Here is a 22,547-nt window from a genome sequence, read left to right on the forward strand (position 1 = left end):
TCTTTGGGCTCCCGGTCTCTGTCATTGTGATGGTCGTGAGGCAAATGAGGGAAAGTTCAGACCATCACTTACAAGGGCCCATGGCCCCAAAGGGGCCTCTGGATTCTCCAAGACCCCAGAGTGTCACAGGGCCCCTGTGATCCCATCAGTCCCTGCAGTGTCACCATGTTCCCATGAGTCCCTGTAATGTCACAAAGTCCCTATGAATCCCTGCAGTGTCACAATGTCCTCAGGAGGCCTTACAGTGTCACAGAGGAGCAGCACTGGAGTAGGCACAGCACCAGGGGAGGTTTGGCAGCGTTCCCCTCTCTGTGAGACCACAGCAGTGGCAGCCACAATGTTCCCCTCTCTCTGACACTACAGGTGTGGCAGTACCATCTCCCCCTCTTTGTGAGACCACAGCAGTGGCAATTCCAACATTCGCCTCTCTGGGACACCACAAGGGTGGCAGCCCCAAAATTCCATTCTTTATGACCCCACAGCAATGGCTGCCCCAGCGTTCCCTTCTCTGTCACACCAGAGCAGTAGCAGTGCCAACATTCCTCTCTCTGTGACACCACAGTGGTGGCAACCCTGACCTACCCCTCTCTGTGACACCACAGCAGTTACAGCCCCAGCGTTCCCCTCTCTGTGACAACATAACTGTGGCACTCCCCCTAGTCCCCCTCTCTATGACACCAGAGGTGGCACCCCCAGCGCTCCCCTCTGTCTGACACCAGCACAGTGGCAAACCAAAGATTCCCCTCTCTATGAGAAAACAGTGGTGGCAGCCCCAAGGTTCCAATCTCTCTGACACCACATCCGTGGCAAACCCAACGTTCCCTGGTGTATGAAAACACAGAAGTAGCAGCTCCAGCGATCACCTCTCTGTGACACCACAGCACTGGCAGTCCCAGTGTTCCCCTGTCAGTGACACTACAGTGTTGGCAAGCTCAGTGTTCCCCACTTTGTGACATGACAGCAGTGGCAATACCAATGTCACCTTGTCTATGACACTGAAGCAGTTGTAAGCCCAGTGTTCCCTTCTCTGTGAAACCCCAGGAGTGGCAGCCCCAAAGTTCCCCTCTCTGTGACACTGCAGGGGTGGCCATCCAAAGTTCTACTCCCTATGACAGCACCACAAGTGGCAGTTCCAACATTCCTCTCTCTGTGACACCTCAACATCTGCATCCCCAGTGTTCCCCTGTCAGTGACATGACAGCAGTGGCAATACCAATGACCCCTTGTCTATGACAGCAAAGCAGTTGCACCCCCAGCGTTCCCCCGTCTGAGACACCACAGAGGTGGCACTCCCAGCATTCTCCTCTCTATGACAGCATTGCAGTGGCAGCCCCAACATTCCCCTCTCTATGACACCGCAAGGGTGGCAGCCCCAAATGTTCCCCTGTTTGTGACAGCACAGCAGTGGCAGCCCCAGTGTTCCCTTCTATGACACCACAGCAGCAGCCGCCCCAACCTTCCTCTCTCTGTGACACCACAGCTGTGGCAGTTCCCTTGTCCTGGTCTCTGTGACACCACAGTAGCTGCTGCCTAAACGTTCCCCTCTCTGTGACACTGCAGCTGTGGCAGCAGCACTGGAACAGAAGCAGCAGCCGTGGAACAACAGGGGAGCAAGGGAGGAGCAGAGACAGAGCTCTGGATCAGCGGGAGATGAGCAGTGCTGGAGCAGTGCTGGAGCTGTGGTGGAACTGTGGTGGATGAGCAGAGGAACTGTGCTCAGAGTTCAGAGGAAGATCCCCAGAGCAGCACTGGAGCAGCTTTGGAGCAGCAGTGGAGTAACCATGGAAAAGGTGGAACAGTGGTGGAACAGGAGCCATAGCCACGAACTGTTGCCACATTTCCCGTCATAGAGAAAAGCAAGGCACAATTCTCCCCAAGGATTTCTGAGATTAACATTCTCTGAAGCTCAGAGAAAGGGAAAACACAATTCTTATCTCATTTGCTGTGCGTGTGTTGTGCCAAAGTAGAATGCAATATGGAGATTGTTTACCCAAAGTGAGGAATTTTGTTTCCTGGGCCTATTAGGGCCAAGAGAGTGTGTGTGTCGGACTGTCGGCTGCCAGTCAGGGGAGAGTCACGAGATGAGTGCAGTTCTGTGCAGTTGTGTGCAGAGATGAGTGCTTGGCAGATTCAGTTTAGATGTAATGCATACAGTATAGTTTAATAAAGTAATAAATTAGCTTTCTGATATTAATGGAGTCCACCTCTTCATTCCCTCACCAACATTGGAGACACCTTTGATTTACAATAATGAGCATTGGTGGCACAGGAACCACAGCCATGAACAGTGGTGGCACATAGGTGGCACACTGCTGGCACACTGCTGGCACATTGATGTCACATTGAAGGTTCATTGGTGGCACATTGGAGGCACATTGGTGGCACAGGCAGATGCCAACACTGCGGGGCACAGAGCGGCTCTGAGCACTTTGTCCTGCAGGGACTGGCTCTGCACACCAGAGCAATCCCGTCAGGCTGACCCAGAGTGGGTGAAGTAGCAGGAATTGCTGCTGGCCTCTGGAAGGCATGGATAGAGAACATTTGATGGTGACCTGGGGCTTTGATCCTGATCATTGTTGCTGATTTTGGGTTGCTGGGACTGTTCCAGTCCATCTGAAGTCATGAACTCAGGAGATACTCAGGACAAAAGCAATCAAACTGCCTTCTTTACTGCAGGGAGGCACAGCTTGGGAGAATGTGGAAACCCAGAGCACTGGGAATATTTCTCTGTATGCGCTGGGTGCCCTGACACCCAGGGCCGCACTGACTTGGACCCTGCTTTCCAGAATCTGCTCCTCTGGAGTCAGGATGGGACAAATGAGCAGTGGGAAGTGGGAAGAAAATGGACCATTCAGACTGCAAACTTTCTTCTTGTAGCCTTTCCAGTGTTTAGAAACTGTCCTGTTTTCAACAACCATGACCAACTTCCACATTTCTCCCTTTTGCCCTGGCAGAAAACCTTCCTATGGCCCTATTTAGGAACTGACCCTCAGATACAGCTCAGTGCAGATGCTTTTTGGTTGGTTTTGCTAACAGATGAAAAAATCAGTGCAAAGGGAGTGATGAAGGAGAGAGAAGAAACAATTCCTTTCTTTTCTCTTCCTTGTGGAAAGTCTCCTGTGCAGGTTGTGCTGCAGCCAGAGACTTCCCAGGCCAAGGGCTGAGGGAAGCGATTCAGCTGAGGCAGCTGAGACATCTCCTCCCTGCTTTGCAGCCCTGGGGCTGGCAGGGGACACAGCTGCCCCCCGTGCACCCCACACAGACCCTGGAATGGGGGATTCTTCCTTGTTGAGGTTGGTGGAAGAAATACGGAACACTCAATATGAGTGATCAGCAAATCTCGGAACTTTATTGAATAGGCACACATATTTATATTAGTGTTAATAAGGCTAATGCATATTGCAAAAGGCAAGCTCATTATTGGTTAGTTACTTATCAGCTAACTACGCCTACCTCAGCATTCTTGTGGCTACTGTGTTGCAGCTGTTCTCATCTTTTCTTCATATTTCTAACTAACGATCCTCTCCCCCATCCTGATGTTGCACCAAAGGCACAGTGCCCTTGCCTGATTTAGACACTGACTGCTGGCTCCTATACCTATCTCCTTCTTCCTTAACTAACGGTATTATGTCAGTGTGACCTTTGCCAGCTGTTCACAAAATCCTCCACACTTCCCCTGTTTTTCTGTTGCACAAGCATGGTCTGCTTAGATGTAGCAAATATCATCCTGAACATGGATGCCAGGGCGAAGAAAGAAGAATGACAGGGCACGCCCAAATCCCTCCATATTGAACTCTTGACCCCTATGTACAATTCTCTAGAATTTTTCCCTTCACCTTGTGATTGCTACTACTATGCTACTTAAACTTTTGTGACCTGTAACTCTTCATATAAAGTTGGCAATTTGCTCCATGGGGTTGAGATTGAATTTTTAGGTGTCTTTGGCTTCCTACCAGGGTCTCCGAGCTCCTGCCAGGGCTTTGAGCCATCTAGGGCATCCAGAGAGATATCCTGGGTTCTGACATCTCCTCTTTCCCTTTGCGACAAAAACACCTCTTTGGCAGCCTTATTCAAGACCTGCTGGATGCACTGAAAAATGCATGGCCAAAAGGAGCAGAAGAACTACAAGTCCCATTAAAATGTAAAAAACGATCAACTAACAAAAACTGTACATCACTGATTCCCACACCCATGAAAAAGCTTAAAGTCCATAATCTCCTTTGAGTGAAGCTCGAGGGTTGGAATCTCTGCACAGTCCACATCTGTCTGTCTTCTTTGCTTGTCAAATGGTCAACCTTTTTCTTGCTCTTGATAGAGTTTCACATTCTTCGTTGAAATCCATCTGGACTTTGCACCTGTTAAAACACAAACACATCCCACGTCCCCGCAGGGACTGAAGGATTTTCTCAGAATCTTGGAGGTGAAGAATGGGTCCTGGTTTCATTTTGCAATGTTACATAGAGAAATGTTAAAATAAGAGTAATTAGGAATCAATTCAGATAATACACACAATCAACAACACATACAAGATCAGAAAATTACTAAACACTACAACACTGAACTCTTATCCCAGAGTCTGCAACAGCTGATAAACCTTAAAACAACAGAAAATTGGAGAAATCATGTCCGGATTCATGCTTCTCCAAACTTTCTCTGAAAATGGCTCAGCTGTTATAAATGGTCAAATTGCCAAGTCAAAAGGACTTGAATACTTTTTGATGCAGAAAACATCTGGGTTGATTGCCAATCACTCCATCCAAATAGAGTTAGAACTTGGCCAGAGCCCAAACTCTAATTGGTGGGTATCTCTTGGCACATTTTTAAACATATTTAAAAATAACAGTTATAAACAAGAAACCTTAGGATTACAAACCAATCGAACTATCAAACAACCGAATCCTTTCTAAAGCCTCTGCCAGGATGGAGATTCTCCAAACACAGCAAACTTCTTGAATTCTCTGCTGGAGTACTTCTGAAGTAATAATTGAAAGGAACCACAAAACTGGCAATTTGGATAAAAACCCTCAGAAACATATAAGTAGTTAGGAAATAAAAAGCCAGGATCCTGAAGAGACACGTGTCTTGCAGGTGATCGCGCAAAAAAAATAGAAAAACACATGAAAGCCAGGTGCAAACACCACAACAACACACCAACAACAATTCTCATCACAAAAATCTGAAAACTCCCTAACAAGAAGTGCTTGAAGGGGTTAAGACAACCTTCCCAAAGTATTCATCTAATATTAACAACAATCACTATCTATCAGCATTACTTACAAAAACCGAAAATAACAAAGGTTATAAACTTAATATAAATAATTCTTAAAACTTTGAATCATTGGGGAATCGACTAATGACCCCACAACAGGATCTGATTGACCGTTCCCAAATGCTTTGTCTTCCAAGACACCTTGGGTAATTAAATCTTTACTAATACTTTCATCTACATGACATTTTGTCTCCCTGGGAATAATTTTTCAGAATAGAAGGGGTTCCCTTGATTTTTTTTTTTTTTTTATCTTGTGCAAAGACTTGTTTGGTGCTTTCTCACTTTTCCCATGAAGATTCTGTGGAAGTGGCCTGTGGAACAGCTGGGTGAAGTGCCCCGTGGAGTTGCCCTTTTTTTTTAAAAAAGCTGGATAAAGCACTGTGAGAATTCTCAGAAGTTTTCCATCCTGATCTTGAAGAAAATTCCTGACCTGTTTTTTCTCAGATGCCTGTTTGAATTGCTGCAATGGGCTGCTGTGGCTGCCTGGCAGCTGTGACCGGGCAGTGCCTTTAGGACCGTCTGACCGCGCCCTGTCTCCGCCTGCTCCGGCACAGCCTCAGCCTGCGCCACCTCGGAGGTGTGGAGAGGAACGCCCTCGCCGGACCCGCGCAGCCCCAATCTTGTTTGGGGTCCGCTCCGCCTGGATCTCCGCTCGGGCTGGTTCCCCCTGGCTCTGCGCCAGCACCCGCAGCCAGCAGGAGCATGTTCCACACTGCTTGTGCTATTGTGCGCTTACAAAATGTGAAAAAGCCCTCCCAGCTCCAGCTTTTGGGTTTCGCATTACTGGTGCGCGTCTGCCGCGCTCTGCTGCCACTGCCACTGGCACTGCGCTTGTCGCTGCCGCGTATTCGGCCCCCGCGTCTCGCCTTGGCTGGCCCGGCCCTGGCTGGCACTTCCCTCGCGATCTGTGCGCTTTCCCCACGGACAGCTGCCGTGGGAGTTTTTGTCACCGTGCGTGTCACTGGACCCACGGTGCGTGTGACCGCTGCCGGCACCGAGCATGCCACCGCCACCACACGCGTTCTCGCCGCTGCGTTTGCCCTGGCCTCTCCCACAGCCCCTGTCGCCCTCCTGGTCTCGAACTTACGCCACTCTGTTAATTCATGTACTGTATGAGGATTTTGAAAAACTCTTTGTGCGTACCCGTAAGCTAACAACTGTGGGAGCTCTTTCTGCAAGTCTATGTCCTTAACCTGACGCTTTTTTAAAAAGCAAGTAAGTAAATCATGTGCTGCTTGCCTTTCCATTTCCATTTTTGAGAACGTTGACGTTTTTGCAGCCCTTCAAGGTCTCAGCAGCACGTGTCGGCCGGGCTCTTCTATAAGGTCACCCAGGGCGCGGCACCTTTCGCTTTTTCAGCGGTGCTTATTCGCCGTCCTTGCTGCTATAGGACCCAAACTCGTTCACTGATCCACCGTGGTTGCCGTTACCGGTATCACATCCGGGGTTACCATTTGTTGAGATTGGCGGAAGAAATGCGGCACTCAATATGAGTGATCAGCAAATCTCGGAATTTTATTGATAGGCACACACATTTATATTGGTGTTAATGAGGCTAATACATATTGCAAAAGGCGAGCTCATTATTGGTTAGTTACTTATCACCTAACTACACCTACCTTAGCATTCTTGTAGCTACTATGTTGCAGCTGTCCACATCTTTTCTTCATATTTCTAACTAAGGATCCTCTCCCCCATCCTGATGTTGCACCAAGGGCACAGTGCCCTTGCCAGGTTTGGATACTGACTGCTGACTCCTATCCTCGTCTCCTTCTTGCTTAACTAACAGTACTATATCAGTGTGACCTTTGTCAGCTAGCTAACTGTCCACAAAATCCTCCACAGGCACTGGCATTGTCCCTGTTCATCATCGCCTTTTTCTTGCTCCTTGCCAAAATTCATTCTTTGTCCGTTCATGTCCCTCCTGCTACTTTACCTCCTGTAACATACAATTTATGCCATAGGTTATTCTTACCCCAAGGTTAAATCTCCTTGAGGTATACACCAGGTCTCCCTATCCTCCTGAATCACCCACCAAGTACACCCAGGTTCTCAGGCAAAGATGATCCCACAAATGGGTTTGCCTTTTCCCATGGGGGAGGAAATCCACAGTGACTTCCCCAGCCACTTCCCTATGTGTAATGCAGGAACCTTGTCTCCTTCCACAGTGTCTAAGGGCTTGGTTCAGGTGGGAGCAGGGATGTAAGCAGATCCCCTAGTATTGGCTAGCCAAGTGGCTTCTGCCAAGTTTGCATCCCAGTACCTCCATGTCTCATTACCTAATGTCCTGAACATAGTTTTTAGCAGCCCATTTTATCGTTTAAATCTTCCCAGAGGCCTGTAGATGACAGGGAATGTGATATATCCACTTAGAGCCATGCTTCTTTGCCCAGGAGTTTGTAGGGTTATTGTGAAAATGAGTCCTGCTTTGTGACTCAATTCTAACTGGGGTTCCACATCACCAAAAAATGTGTCTTCCAAGACCTGAAATTGTTCTGGGCAGTGGCATGGTTTATTTGGTATGTTTCCAGCCAGCCCGTTGTGGCCTCTGTCATGATTAGGATATAACTCCTGCCTTGGTGTGTTGGTGGCAGTGGCCCAATGTAATCAGTTTGCCGGGCTTCACCGTACTGGAAACCCAGCCACTGGCCTCCACTCCAAAGATGCTTCGCTCGTGTGGCTTGTTTGATGGCAGCGCATTGTTTCACACTGATGGACTCTGTGGTCAGGTCCATCCCTTGATCAAGACCCTCATCTTATATTGCATCCCTTCTAAGATGCCCTGGTGTTTTTTGGGCCCATTGGGCTGTAAATAGCTCACCCTTTCTTTCCCAATCCTGGTCCACCTGAGCTATTGCAATTTTGATGGCTTTGTCTACCCATCCATTATTTTGATCCTCCTCAGTAGAGGATCATAGCTCAGCCAGGGACTTGTTTATGGAACCGAGCTGGGTTTTTTATTTATAGCTGAACCAATTGCCCAGTACAAGCCAGCTTGTACTGTAACACCGCACTGGCTATAATGGGGCTGTTGAAGGGTGAGCAGGTTCTGCTGATTACTCCTTGGCTCTCCAGTCATGGAGTTAGTTCTTGGATAGGAGTTACAGAGTCTTGGTTTGTGTGATACTGCCACCAGTGCACTGTCCTGGTAGCAATTGGTACTTACGGGTCTTGCACCTGCAGCAATCCTACAATGAAGGGATCCTCTGAGAGGCCAGGCAGGCTGGATAACTGTTTGATCTTCTCTGTATTCACTGTACTGGCACCAAAAGCCCATTGATATCCTTTTGAATCCCTGAAATACCCTCTTCTGAGGTAGTTGATGCCAAGGATACACGGGGCCTCTGGGCCAGTCACAATGGGGTGCTTTTGCCATCTGTCCCCTGTTAAGCTCACCTCAGTCTCTGTTACAGACAACGCCTGGCATCCCCCTGTCACTCCAGAGATCCAATAGGTTCTCACTCTTGTGCCTTGGTGGCATCAGTGTACACTGTGCACTTATACCACCAAAGCTTTATACTTCTGTGGATCCGATGTGGCAGGCCATGGAATCCACACAGACAGTGGTTTTGGTAGGCCTACAGAGGAGCCTTGGCTCTGGCACCTGGAGCACCACCTCCCCCTCCTTCTCCACTGACCTTGTTTTCCCTCGCATTTTCTTACCTCCTTCTCTAAATAGAAGCAAAAACCTGTGACTTTGTTTTGATTTCCCTCTTAAATATGTCATCACAGAGGCATTACCAACCTCTCTCACTGGCCCAGCTTTAGTCAGCAGTATGTCCCTCCTCAGAGCCATCAAGGATTATCTTTGCTGGACATGGTGGAGGCTTTCAGCAGCTTCCTACAGGAACCATCTTTGAGGCCCCCTGCTACCAAAAAACCAGGCCGTGCAAAACTCACCTTTTCAGTTACAGCTTTTTGTAAAGATGTGTCAGTGTGTTCATTTCTTATTGTCACATCCACCAGAATGCCTGTTTATCTCTTAGAAAGATCAGATCTGATATCTAGCTTGCCATCCCTCATGTGGCTCTTGAAACACTGTCCTTTTTAGCTTTGTTGATGAACATGTCACAGATGTAGTTGTATCTTTTAATCCTGGCATTTTGTGTTACTGGACAGTTTCTGATGGCGTGGGAGCATGTTTAATTTCCAGCCTTGCAGTGTCTGCAGCTTTTGACGCATTGATCTTGTCTTCCTCTTGCCAGGAATTCCCTTGTGGTGCAGACATTGGCCCTCAGCTGCAATGCTGTTATTAGTTTTCTGTGAGGTGTGCCTCTGTATCTTGAGATCCAGAAATTGCTGATGTTATCCTTCTCAAAGTCTGTAATTGCACAGCCTTGGCATACCAGCTGTTTCCATTTATTAAATTCCTGTTTCCTCCAGTTACATGTCATGGATATTGAGTTTTTGGAGTAGCTACTTCCCATTCTGACGTTGTGTCATCACCTGCACTATCCAGCAGTTCTGTCTAGGTTTAGGTGTCCATATTGACAGGATCTTCTCTTGATCTCCTCCAGCTCTCATCCATAATTTCCTATATACTTGACCTAAGCATTCTTCTTTCAAGAATGATCTTAAGGCATCATCCAAACACTGGGCAAGTCCACGTAATCTTCAGGCCTGTGTACTTGGATTGAGTCCCATCAGCTTTGTGACCCAAACATCCATCCTTCATGCTGGAGTGCAGGATGACATCACACGTGCATGGCGTTAAGTGTAGCCATTCATGACAGTTGATTGAGTCTGTAGGTCAGAAGATTCAAGGAGCCCTGCTTTTGCATCTATGTGGTATGCCAAGTAAATTAGTCTAGGGATGGTATATACTTCTTTGGTGTGTCAATTTTCTGAAGAGGTTCTAATGTAATGATATATGTTCTCATCCGTATTACTCACCAAGCTGATGACATGGGAGTCCACTTCCCTTTGCTGCAGACCATGTAGAATGTGCTGGTGGCTCACGGTGTCAAAAGCCTTAGCGATGTCCACGAGTACAACATCCAGTGGTCTGTGTTCTCTTTTGGCTGGTCAAATTATTGTTTGCAGGAGTATCTAATTTTCAGAGTATCCCGCTGCTCTTATAAAGCCTCTTTGCCTTGGGTTGAGGGGGCATACCTTAGTCAGCCTTGCAGTCGTTATTCTGGAAAACAGTCTTAACAAGATGGAACTGATTGTGATAGGTTTCCAGTTATTAAAGTCTTTTAAATGTTCTGGTTAGGTTGACTTTGGTCTTAACAGTCTTACATCGTCTCACCATACCTGAGATTTTACCTGATGTTAACCAAAAGTTACATATCTCCATGATCTAGGAGAATACAGGGTCTTCTTCTTGATGTCTCTTAGGGTAATCCCATCTGGACAAGGAGCTGAGTTTCTGCTCATTTCTTGCACCTTCTTCTCAATTACTTTGGCTGTACTTAAATCCCTGAAAGTGCAGTTGTTGGCTTTCCATTTCATTTGGAAGTTCCCAAGGTTCTTGGTGTTTCCCATTAGGTTTTAACTTCTGAATAAATTTTGTTGGGTGAAATGTCACAGGACAAACATTTGACATCATCCAGAATAATCTTGGCTAATTTCCCTCTATCTAGATGGAATAGGTGCTGGAAGCACAGGTAGTTGGGTCTCTTGATTACTCTCTTCATGACCCGGTTCTGGTGACCTCTTCTCGAGTTTCTTTCTGGGTTCCCTCATTTGTTCTTATCTGTGGTTGATGTTCTTATCTGGCTTACCATATCCAGATATCAGAAGCAGTCCTGCACTGATTCATTAACCAGTGATGTCATCTCCTGGCCATTAAGTAACTGCTTGAATGCCCACAGGAAGGTGTTGAGTTTCCAGCTGAAAGCCATTCACCAGGAGTCCTCTGATAATGGGCCTGTGGCTACCCCTCCCTCTGCTGGTTGATGTTCCCCAGCTGTTCTTCCTCATTTTCTGGATGATGGCTCATCCCAGGTTCTGTTCTCACACCCACCACTGGTTCTCTGGGCAACAGTCTCCTTTTGTCAGGGATTTGATTTGCTGTTTTGGATGGAAGGTGTTCAGCTATGAGTTTATTGATGTTTTTGTTTCCCTGAAACAGAGCTTCTAACCTGATCAGCAGATGTTCCTCCTCCTTGGTCCAACATCTTTTTTGAGATCCTCAGGAGGGCAGAGGTCTCCTTTGGGCAGGAAGCAACAATCCTTTCCTGATTTCTGACAATTGGACATGCCAGTCATTTGTGTTCTTCCAGGCTGATTTTTGTTTTGAAGTCACATCCCCATGGCTCACAGATGCACTCTCCACCTGGAGGTGTTTCAGCCATTGTCCTGCATTTAGGAAGATGACAAGCAATACTGTGATAGTTACTGTTTTTCCTCTTCTACTTAGAACATCGAAAACAAATAGTCCTTTTCTTGTGGTCTCTTTCCAGGTGTTCAGTTAAGCTCAACACACAGTCCATACAGGTTCTGCAGCATGGGCATGGTGGATTTGTCGGGTGTCATCACTGTTGGAATGTCCTCATGTGTCGAATTGATGCAGTTCCCTAGCGTGGGTGGGGATGTTGCCAGCATGTTGTTCTCCAGCTGAGGAGGTGATGTTTCCATTGTGCTTTCCCTCTCATCCTCACCACTTTTTTCCCTGTTGTTAAGTACAAACAGCTCATTTAGTCTCTGGAGACAACTGTCTTTTCCCACACTTGGGTGAGGTGTAAGATGTTCATACACCTCCTGGTCCAATTCTCCCAACTTGTGGACAAGTGAACACATTCATTAGTTTCAAACACTCCCTAGTTAAAAAACTCCAAAGTCACCAATTTGATTTCATTTTCCACCAAATCTAAGGGGGCAGATGGTAAATTTGCAGACAACAGGATTACTTCATTGTTAGACAAGGAGTCTAGTTTGAAATTTCTAGATCCCAGGTCTACCCAATCAGAAGGGTTGGTCTGGGTGCAGGTTGATACCTGGAATAAGCGTATCAACGGCCCCAGTTTACAGATCCGGAATTTTAGCTTGTCACAAATTAAGGAGAGGAAGTATTAGATTGCTAGTGGAGCCCCCAGCCACTTGCTGATCTTTGCCCAGTAAAAACCCATTGACCAGGTTTTGAGTCAAAAGCTATGCAGCCCGTACCTTAAATTTGTTTCACTGTTTACGTGGATATCATTTTGTGGCAGTTTCAGTTCAAAGCCAGGCAGAAACACCAATTTTGTGTAGTGGTATTGGTTCATCAATTTCAGATTTCCCCAATTTTGAGATTTCTCAACCAATGCACTGATAAGTGTGGGAGGGTTCAGTGCTGGCCCATCACCAAGGCACTCACTTCCTGCTGTGAAATACGAATAGGAAAAAGGCAAAGCAGGCTCAAAACTTTAAAAGGGTATAAAGAAAATTGTCTTAGAAGTAATTTTAAAAAAGTAGTAAGAATCATAACAAACCCTTCAGAACACTTCTCCTCCCCCCACAACCTTTTCTTTCCCACTGACAATGTAGAGAAACCAAACTAAAATTTCCAGTCAGTTTGCCACCTCTAAAATAGTCTTTCTTCAGTTCACTTAAGGAGAGAAGTCCCTCTTGTTAAACTTATGAAGACTTCTCCACAAGAGGAAAGAAAACAGTTCTCTTGTGACTCTCAATTTTGTCATGAATAACAGCCACCATGAAACTCTGCCATGGTGAAGTCCTTCCCATTGCCACAAGCCTTCCCACAGCTTGCCAATGGGCCATGTTGACTTAAGGGGGTATTGTTTTAAAGATGAGCTGTTCAAAGGCAAAAGTTCTCATTATCTATCTCTAAAATCATCTTCATCCCTGGGAAAAGAGACTGTCTTCTTCCGGGGGGCATCTCATCAGTCTTCTCCCTCTGTTCAAACTTCTCATGGGATCACAGCTACTTCAACATCTTCTTGCTTTATCATGGTGGCCTTTACTCAATATCAATTTGAACACTTTCATCTCCCCATAGTTTCATGTGTTATGAGGAAAAAGAGTTTTCTCTCCATAGCTTACAAGAGGATTTCAGCTCCCAAAACAAGGCACCTCCTCACCCCTCCCATCTGGGACTTAACTTCTTCCTCACTGACCTCGATGTTTTCGTGTTGTTCCTTTACATGCTTGTATCTTGTTCCTTTCTCACACTCGAGGGAGGATTGAAGCACTGAAAGGGTTAACATCCCACCTAGGGCCTACCTGACCCACCGGTAACTTGTGGCGGGGAGCTGTGGCTGGGCTGTGCCAGGATCGGCCTCATGGTTGGTCTTTGGTTCTCTCTGTGCTCAATTCCAGCTGCAGGGCCACTCTACAGGGGCTGCAGGTGTCTCTGGTCTGAGCTGCACTGCGGGGAGGGGACTGACAGTAAGATCTTCACAGCCATGGCCAGCCCTGCTCCGGCCAGGGCTCCGCAGCCTCCCCTCCCGCCTTCCTGCTTGGCAGCGGCTGGGGCTTGACCCAGCCAGAACGGGGCTGAGGCAGGGGGGCCAGCGGGTGGCCTGGGGAGGGGGAAGGAGCCAGGCCTGCAGCAGGGCCACTGGGCCCAGCCTGGCCGAGATGGGGGCTGGGGCTGGGGCTTGCCACCTCCTCGCTGACCAGAAAACAAAGACGACCTTCCCGGGTTTTTTCGTCTTTAACATGCGTGTTTCATAGAGGCGTGTCCAGCTTCTCGGTTGTTCAACAGACTTTCAGTTACACATCCCAAATGCCTTGCTTCAGTGCCATTCAGAACTGTAGCCTCACCTGCAGCATCCCAAGGATGGACTAACCAACTAATTATAGATGCATCAGGTCATCAAGTGTAATTCTTCCTTTGGCCATGAAGGCCTTTCAGGGAAAAGGACTCAATATTGGCTTCTGATCTTGTGCCAGTTGCTTTGACTCCTGATTTTATGTCAGGAAGCATTCAGGGTCCTTCTTCTGCATCATCGTCATCAACCACTGGTCGATTGGTCTTGTCTGTGCACTTTCAGCTTCTTGTGCAAGTAGCAACAGCCATTGGTGGAGGCTCACTGTCGGGTTTAGCTACTGGCTACGTAACTCAGGCATTGGCTGCAGCCTGAGTGACTGGGATAGCTGCTGATTTATCTCCCTGTCCCCCTTCTTCTCTCTGCTGTCCTAGAGTATCTAGCAGTGTGCAATAAGCATATGCCAGGGCCCAGCTTACGCAGTGATGTTTTTCTCCTTAGGGTCATCATGGCACTTCTCTTTCAGGTATTTCCCCACCTCAGCTGGGTTCTGAATTTGTTCACGGGGAAAGCGCCAGACTATAGGGTCAGAAAATTCCTTCAGGATTTGGCCTATATCCTCCCACTTCCCACACCACTCAGGATTTTCCACACCTGGGTCTACTCCTGGCTCAGGGGTCGCATCAGCCCCTCTAGAAATCACAGCCCTCATTCTAGAGAAGCTGCAGACTGTATAGAGGAAGCTTATCAGATTAAATACCAGAAAGATGGTCTCTTTAACATTCAGGGAATACTGAACATTCTCCAATAGTGATGTAACAGATTCAGAGGAGAAGAAGGAAAGCAAAGGCTGAAAAGCCTCATCCCCTGCTCCATGGTTCATAACCATGAACCATTCATACCTGGAACAGACCTGAGCAGCTTTATAAACTTCCTACAAGTCATTACCACCAAGCCCAGCAGGATAGCTATTCTAGTCCCTGCCCCTCTACTGCAAAAACTATGTATTAGGAACAATACCAGAGGTATTTCTTGATAAGAAAATAAACCTAGAGGCCATAGAGGTATTAAGATCTCAAAAAAACCTAGGGACTAGAAATGCATGCAAGCCTCCACCCCAAGAGACATGATGAATTCAAACAACATGGCTATTAACTGCTTTATACCAACACAGAGTAATGGCAACCAAAATGCCATCAGACCAGGGTTTTTTCCACTCTCTCTTGCCTCATGTTGGGCACCAATAATTTGTCCTGGTTTAGGGCAAATTTGGGAGAAAACCTCCAAAGGGGGCCCCTCCAGAAAGCAAACCCATACGGCCCCTTCCCCTAACCAGTTCAAGAAGGATTCCTTGGAGATAAGTGAAAAGAACTTGTTTATTTAACAGGGAAAGCACTCCCCAGCACACAGAATGAACAATACCAGATGACCAAACTCATTCACTGCTCTGAAGAGATGACAAATTCAGAAAGTCTCTCTGGTGGGTGGTTGCTCTGCTTTCAGTCCCTCTGGCACTGGGAAAGGCTGCAGAGTGGGCCCCGACAGGCTGCAAAGTGTTCCTGGTGTTTTCCCAGGCTCCAGTCTGGAGCAGGTTCGAATGGTTCCAAGAGGGAAAGAAAAACAGTCCAGGGAAAGCTCAGACTGCCCCAGCTAGCTAAACAAACTAACTAAAAAGCAAAAGGTGCAAAAGGAGCACTGTGTTCTGCCCCGTCTGTTCCCAGACATCAACAGTTCAGCCAAATGTGGAGGAGTGAGTGAGGCTGCTAACAAAAACTCTGTGCTTCTTCTCCCTGCCTTTGCTCTGAGAGCCAGGGTTGAAGGCACAGAATAGAATATCCAGCATAAATAGAACACACTATTGGGGATACAAGCATCATAAAGTCACCCTAGGGCATTGGGAACCAAGATTACAACATCCAGAGGTGGGGTTGCAGGATGATGTCATGCAGGGAGGGAACATGGAGGAAGGGGTGTCCGAGGGAAGGAAGGGGCTGTGGGACTGGAAGGGGTTGGAGGAGGGGATGGGCGGGCAGAAGGGATTGTGGGAAGAAGAAAGGTAAGCTGGGGGGCCCGCCATGTGCCTGCCGCCATCTTGGATCCTGACCACACGGTTGCCGCCATTTTGGGGATGGGGGGTGTCGAGGTTTGAGCAGGAAGTGAGTATCTGAGAAAGCTGTGGTCAAACTAATTAGATTTGAAAATTGGCACCTGATGTGGCCACTGGGGACGTGGATACACCTCTGAGAACACACAGGGGTTAAAAGCAGAAGATTCCCAGAGGGGCTTTCTCTTTTGAGTCCGGTTGGTGAGTGGATCTGACCTCTCCCCTGCCCAGCTGCGTCTGGGTGGGGCAGGGGAGGCCATGCGGCCTGTGGGAAGGGAGGCCGGAGCCCTGCAAGGTGCAGGGGTGGAGGAGACCTGGGATGTTTGGGCAGCCCCCGCTCCGGGAGAGAGTGATAGAGACTGTGCTGGCTTGAAATTTGATATCTTGTGCTGGCACCATGGACAGGAGAAGAAGGGGGGGCAAGGTGCCCCCAGCAGACCGTGGCTGAGGTTTTAACCCCTTTGGTGCTATGACAATGGAAGCTGTAAAAAACATTGATCCTCCGCAGCTGAGAATTGAGCGGGCATGGAGGATGGGCAAGTGAAAAGAAGGTTTGAGTGAGTGAAGAAATGCCAGCAGATGAGAAGCGCCCTAGATGGAGGAGATGATTGCAGTGGCCTTTTGGCTGGACTTCCCTCTTACATGGCCACGGGACAGAACCAATTTCTTCCTGTAATGTAGACACTGCACCTTGGGGGAGGTGCTTGGCCAGAAGCCAGGAGTGACAAAGCTGTTATAAGAAGTAGAGGGAACAGAGACTGATGGGGAGGGTGTGGTGGAGCCCTCTGCCTTCAGTGGAGAAGGATCTCTGTTCATGAGGCCCCCAGGCCCCAAGGGAGTAAAAATATGGGGGGGACAGGTGTCCCAAATGGTGAGAGGCGGCCACTTCTTGGAACTGGGCAAGGCATTCTTAAAAGGACCTAAGAAGCAGTTTGGATCCATGGCCAGTACTGAGAGCACTGGACATGGAAGGAAGATGGTCACCACGGCAGATTCTCTTTGGGCGGATGCCACGTGTGACATGGAAGCACAGGAGGTTCCAACTGTGTTTCCTGGGGAGGCCCATGGGGCAAGAGGGGCACTCGTCTCTCCTGATGAACTGGGGGAGGTTGTGTGAAGGATGGTATTGGACTGAGAATTGAGCGTTAGAAGGGATTGAGTGTTAGAGGGGTGGGGGGAGGAGGAGTGTTTTGGAGGGGTTCCATTGTGGATTGTTGTGTGTGTTTTTTGGGTTGGTTTTTTTTTTCTTCTTTTTGTTTCTATGTTATAGATTAATAAAGTGTTGTCTTTTCCCTCCATTCCCAAGTTGGAGCCTGGTTTGTTCTGTTTCCTGGTCACATCTCACAGTAACCATTTTGGAAATATACCTTTCGTGGGGGCACTGGCATTGTGCCAGGGTCAAACCACAACACCGTACATCCTGGATTGCCCCATCGCGGGGGCAAAATCCATCCCCTGTGTTTGTTGGTCTCCACATGGTTGGTGGTTGTCCCTTTGTCCCCTGTGTCCAGGTCTCTCCAAGGGCCTTCAGGCCTTCCAGGGAGCCAATAGCTCTTCCCATTTTGTACTGGCTGTGCGCTGCTCAGGATCCCTGCCAGTCCTGTATCCAAGCCATTTCTGGAGATGTTGGGGAGCACAGGGCCGAGGATGGAGCCCTGCAGATCCCCACTAGTGACCGGTGCCAGCCTGATGCCACCCCAGTCACTGTCACCCTTTGTGCCCAAGCCTTGTGCCCATTGTCACCCATCACATGGCATCTTTATCCAGCTGGGGCTGGGCAGTTTGTCCTGAAGGATCCTGCCAGAGACAGTCTGCAAATCTTTGCTGGAATCCCAGTCTTTTGGGATTTTTTTACTGGCTTTCCTTGATGAACCAGATGGGTCACCTTGTCTTAAAAAGAAATTGACAAGCTATTATTTAAACACAAAACTAACTTTATTTACAAATAAACTATGTACAGCTATAGTTGGTTTGCCAACCATAATCCTCAGAACAAAGTGATGTCCAGGTTCAATGATGTATGACGAAGTGCTGACCAAGCCTGGATCCAACCACACGCAGAGCCTTCTCTGAGAAGAACCTCAGGAAGTCAGGAGTCCTTTCTGCACCTTGTGAATCAGCGGGAGGGTGTTCCTGATCAGTCTTGCCTGAATGTGCCACTCTGGACACAAGAGGCCCCCAGCTCAGTGGTGCCAGCACCACAGAGAGCATCGGGACCCTGCTGGTGATTGCTGCTCCCTCAGCCTGCTCAGGATCAAGCTGGTCTGAGCTGCCAGGCAACAGATGAATTCACAGCCACCTTTCTCCAAGGCCTGAAGTTCTGTGACCAAAACAGAGCCGAGCTGAGTTCCTGTGTTTGCAGAGACCCCCAGTCTCCCAGCCCTCGCTCCCCACTCACCTCTGACAATCAGAGCAGGCACCTCCGTGCTTTGGTCCTTGACATGCCGCATGATGGTCCCTGGGCACAGAGCTCTGTCAGCCCCTGCTGTTCCCCAGCATGCTCCCAGCAGCCAGGGCCCACCAGTAGCCTGGATGTGGCACTGGGCAAGGGCTGGGGGAGACAGGAGCTGCCCAAAGTGGGAGCCTGGGCTGGGGCTTACCAATGAACCTGATAGTCGAGTCTCGCACGCATTCCTGAGGGTCCTTCAGGTACTTCAGGCTCTGAAGAAGGTACTGCTCAGCCCTGCTGCTGTCCTTTTTCATCTGGAGAGACCATAAAGGTGTGAGCATTGGCACATACCCTCCAGGTGGCTGGAGCAGCCCCTCCTGCCAGCACCTCCATCACCAAGAGCCCTGTTCCCTCCCACTGGGTGCAGAAAGGGGAGATGGGCCTGGAGATGAGCCTGGAGAAGAGCCCTGTTCTTGAGCCAGGAACAAGGATGCAGCTCCAGGCTGTGGGGTCTCTTGCCTAGGCCCAGCTGCAGAGCCCATGGCCTGGCACAGTCCCTGGGGTGCATCCTCACCAAGCACTCAGCCATCTTCCAGGTCTGCTGTGTCTTCACCACATGCTTCATCTCCTTCCACTTGAGGAGCTCTGCGATGGCAAGGAGGGCATTCCTGGAGGCCTGTGGAACAGCAGAAGCTGGGACATGGCTCCAGGGCCTGGGAAAGGTGACTCTGCCTTTAGGGAGCTGGGACACGCCCCTGCCAAAGCATCTGGGAATGGCCCCTAGGTACAGGGATAGAGGCTCAAATCCCTGCTCTCCAACACCTTTGGGGACCACACAGCACACATCCCACACCTTGGTGGTGCTGGGCTGGGGCTGAGCCCTGCTGCAGTAGGCAGGGCAGGGGTTGGGGATGGCCGTGCCAGCTTGTCCAGCCCTGCTGCACTGATTCTGCAGGGACCCTTCCCAGGGTCTGTGCTGGGGGGGCTGCCCAGTGCCCCGGAGCCCCAGGGAGTGTCAGCCACCCCTCTCTGTGTCACTGCTCAGCCTTGACATCAATACCTGGCCCACTTTGGGGGCCTCGTCGTTCATGCGAAGGATGAGCGGGGCCAGGACAGTGTGCACGAAGTTCTTCATCCACTTCTTCTCCTTCCCCACCACTGTCCTCACCAGGTCTCTGAAGGAGCTGATGCAGCTCTCCCGCACCCAGCTTTCCTCCTGGAAGGAACAAGGAGAGGTGAGCTTGGGAAACAGCAGCTCCCACCCATAATGAGGGGTGTAGCAAGAGCCTGAAGGAGAGATGTGGGACTTCAGGCGGCTCTTCAAAATGCAGTTTATTGTATCCAAGATGTTACAGCCGTGCAGGGTCGTGGGTGACAGAGCCTGTGCTTAAGGCAGTCAGCTCCAGCTGTAGGCAAGCCTGAAGACCCTTTAATTTTGGTTCCAATGCATTATATACTTTGCTGAGCATCTTAATACAGAAGAACCAATCTATAGCTTAAGCTTTACCTATAGCCTATCATAACTACTATAATTACCATATTCGTGTTACTATTCTCCAATCACTAAAAGTTAGTATGTTACAGTTTAAGTTAGAAGTTGTTTTCCAGTTTTCTTGCAGTGGAGAATTTTGAGACCTTTTTTCTGCTTGCGACGTTGGCAGTCTTGTTTGCCTGTGCTATCTTTCTGCTTGGTAAAAACATCTTCTTGTTTGAGGTGGGTTTATCGTTTGCTCTAAGTGATAAAAATCCCCTTCTAACTAACATACCCTTTGCCTTCTTAGTTATCCAGTAGGAGTGGCTGGGCAATTCTTTTCTTCTGTATCAAAACTTGCTTCCATCCCTATTTCATTCTCAAGTTCTACATTCAGAAATCTTTCTGCCAAGCATCCATATCTGTGAGACTTTCTTGTCAAACTTTCATCCTTCCCAGCAGGGTGTGACAGCAGCTGAGGTGAGGGGCGATGCTCGGGGGCCAGATTGCAGAGTGGGGAGAAGCAGAATCCATGCCGGGAGAGCCCAGGGAAGCAGAGCCTGCCCCGAGTGCTGCTGTCACAGCCCAGTGCCCCTCTAGGGCTCGGGCTCACATTGGCCTCACCTCATCAAAGTGGTACCAGAGTATCCTCGCCACATGCGCAGCAATTAAACTGGCCTCGGTCCTCTTCAAGCACTTCATCATGTTCTGGAGGACCATCAGGGCCATCATGACCAGAGACGGGCAGTTCTGCCGCAACAGGTTCATCAGGTCTGGCAGCAGGACCTTCATTTTTCTTGCCTGCCAGAAAGACAGTTTCCATTTGGTGAGCAGGCCCTGCCAGTCAGGGAGGCTGTTTGGAGCCGTGAGCCCTTGTCCTGACTCCCAGCCCAGGGTTGAAAGGCTGGCTTCCCCGTGTGTGCCCCTGACAGCACCCTGCTCACCCTGTCCTCTCTGTTGGACAGTGTGATGAGGGCCCTGAGCAGCAGGGAGGTTATCTCTCTGTCTGTGCTGTTGGCTGAATACAGCAGAAACCTGCAGGTTTTGTACAATGGAGCGAATTCCTCCTCTTGCACATCTTCGGAGGCCAGCAGCTGAAAGAAACCCTGCAGTGAGCAACTTTGCCCCTGGCAAAGCCAGCAGGGCTCCTCTGGCACAGCTTCTGCTTCCCCCCACAGCCGAGGACAAGGGCACCAGAGCTTTTGCTGCTCACTCACAGCCAAGTAAGAGAGGCAGTCGTTTTCAGGAAAGGTGCGGAAAATGCCATTCTTCAGGTCCTGGAGTTGGACACGAAGCTCCTTCAAGACCTTCTCTACCGTCTGGGGCACCGAGAACATCACCTCCCACAAACTGAGGGCATTTCTGCAAGGCAGAGCACTGTCAGCAGGGCCTGGGCCAGCGCTGCAGGATGTGGGCTGCCTGGGGATCCTGCCCAGGCAGGCAGGAGATGCCTGAGGAGCAGCGTGCTGGCTCTGGGCTAGCTCTGGCAGGCCCAGCCAGCTTTGGCTGTTGCAGGCCTGAATGACCCCCACCAGGGCTGGAAAGCATGGTGGGATGGGGGGCCTGGCTCCTTGGTGGGGTCCTGCAGTGTTCTTGGGTTTGCCAGCCAGAGCGTCTCAGGGTCCCTCTCCCCACAGGGGCTTTTGGGACCAGTACCTATCTCCTCGTGGGGCGATCTGCAGCAGTGTTGTGACCACCTGCCCAGGACTCCTCTCAGCCACCAAGAGAAGCAGGCAGTGGAGGCTGTGCTGGACTTGGCTGTCCGTGACCACCCCAGTGTGGTAGATGTGGCTCACGATTTTTGGCACCTGGAGGGACACGGGTGAGGATGGTGCTGCCGCTGGAGCCGAGCTGCCCTTCCCATCCCTCTCTGCTGCCTCAGGGCGGCTCCAGGTGCCAAAAACATCTGGATTTGGGAGGGATGGAGGGAGGCAGGAAGCCAATATGGCAGAGCAATCCAGACACAGGCCACTTACATCCGTCAGCCACCAGTCAGGGTCTCTCCCAATCACCTCCAGCATGCTGAGAGCCACCTGATGATTTCAGGGAGATGAGTAGCGGAACATCGTAATGGTTGAGAGGATGATGTGTGTCCTCTCAGAAGGTCCCAGGTATTTTCCAACAGCCTGTGGCAGGAGGGAAAGGAGCCCTGCTGATTCTGGGCCCCTTTGCTTACACAAATGCTGTGGACAAGAGTCCCAGCAAGGGGAGCTCTCGGTACCTTGATGAAGTCCTTGGCATTGGGAGAATGAAGTGAGGAGCTGATCCCATCTTCCCAGTGTGCTTGGAGCTGTGCATTGTCCTCTGGCAGTGTCACACCTGAGGGGTGGGGAAACTGGGACACATCAGTGAGACACAGCTGCTGTGCCAGCAAGCCAACCACATCCTTGCTGGACTTCTGGATGCTAAGAATTTTAGACTTTCTGTGCTAACAGAGTCTGACCCCCAGGAGAGCACTACATCTAACCTGAGACCGTGAAAAAGACTTCCAAAATTAATTGATAGCACTAGGATTACAGGTGTATAGTTAATTAGAAATGTGTAATATCACAGGCTAGAAAACTTAAGAGTTTAAGGTTTTAGAATACAGAAATATATATAGGGCAAGACAGAAGTTTTAGAGCTGAGACAGGTTGTTCTTCTTGACCTTCTTCCTTCTC

The 22,547-nt window shown here is 49.3% G+C and overlaps 1 protein-coding gene across 2 annotated transcripts; it reads right to left on the reverse strand.

The window, feature by feature from the left end:
* Window positions 1–17,983: 17,983 nt before the first annotated feature.
* LOC135287368 (maestro heat-like repeat family member 5) lies at window positions 17,984–22,206 on the reverse strand. 2 transcript variants are annotated; one of them, XM_064400727.1, is made up of 11 exons: window positions 22,109–22,206; window positions 21,864–22,013; window positions 21,544–21,695; window positions 21,105–21,249; window positions 20,832–20,981; window positions 20,512–20,688; window positions 19,477–19,632; window positions 18,991–19,092; window positions 18,628–18,730; window positions 18,426–18,485; window positions 17,984–18,347 (listed from the first exon to the last, which is right to left on the reverse strand). In XM_064400727.1, exons 2-11 carry the CDS (start codon window positions 21,906–21,908, stop codon window positions 18,211–18,213), a joined length of 1,227 nt encoding a protein of 408 aa, XP_064256797.1. In that variant the 5' UTR covers window positions 21,909–22,013; window positions 22,109–22,206; the 3' UTR covers window positions 17,984–18,210. The 2 variants fall into 2 exon arrangements, with proteins under 2 accessions (XP_064256797.1, XP_064256796.1); XM_064400726.1 differs by having other exon boundaries at window positions 20,832–21,249.
* Window positions 22,207–22,547: the final 341 nt, after the last annotated feature.

This window comes from Passer domesticus, chromosome 29 (genome assembly GCF_036417665.1).
Source record: "Passer domesticus isolate bPasDom1 chromosome 29, bPasDom1.hap1, whole genome shotgun sequence".
Taxonomy (NCBI): domain Eukaryota; kingdom Metazoa; phylum Chordata; class Aves; order Passeriformes; family Passeridae; genus Passer; species Passer domesticus.

What these genes read in the sequence shown, in the direction of transcription:
- LOC135287368 (XM_064400726.1), bottom strand. Translation starts at nt 21,908, where the DNA reads ATGCTGGAGGTGATTGGGAGAGACCCTGACTGGTGGCTGACGGAT. An exon ending in AGGCCCCCAAAGTGGGCCAG is followed by an intron (nt 19,093 to 19,476) that starts GTATTGATGTCA and finishes GCTGTTCCACAG; the next exon opens with GCCTCCAGGAATGCCCTCCT. An exon ending in GCCTGCTCTGATTGTCAGAG is followed by an intron (nt 18,348 to 18,425) that starts GTGAGTGGGGAG and finishes TTTTGGTCACAG; the next exon opens with AACTTCAGGCCTTGGAGAAA.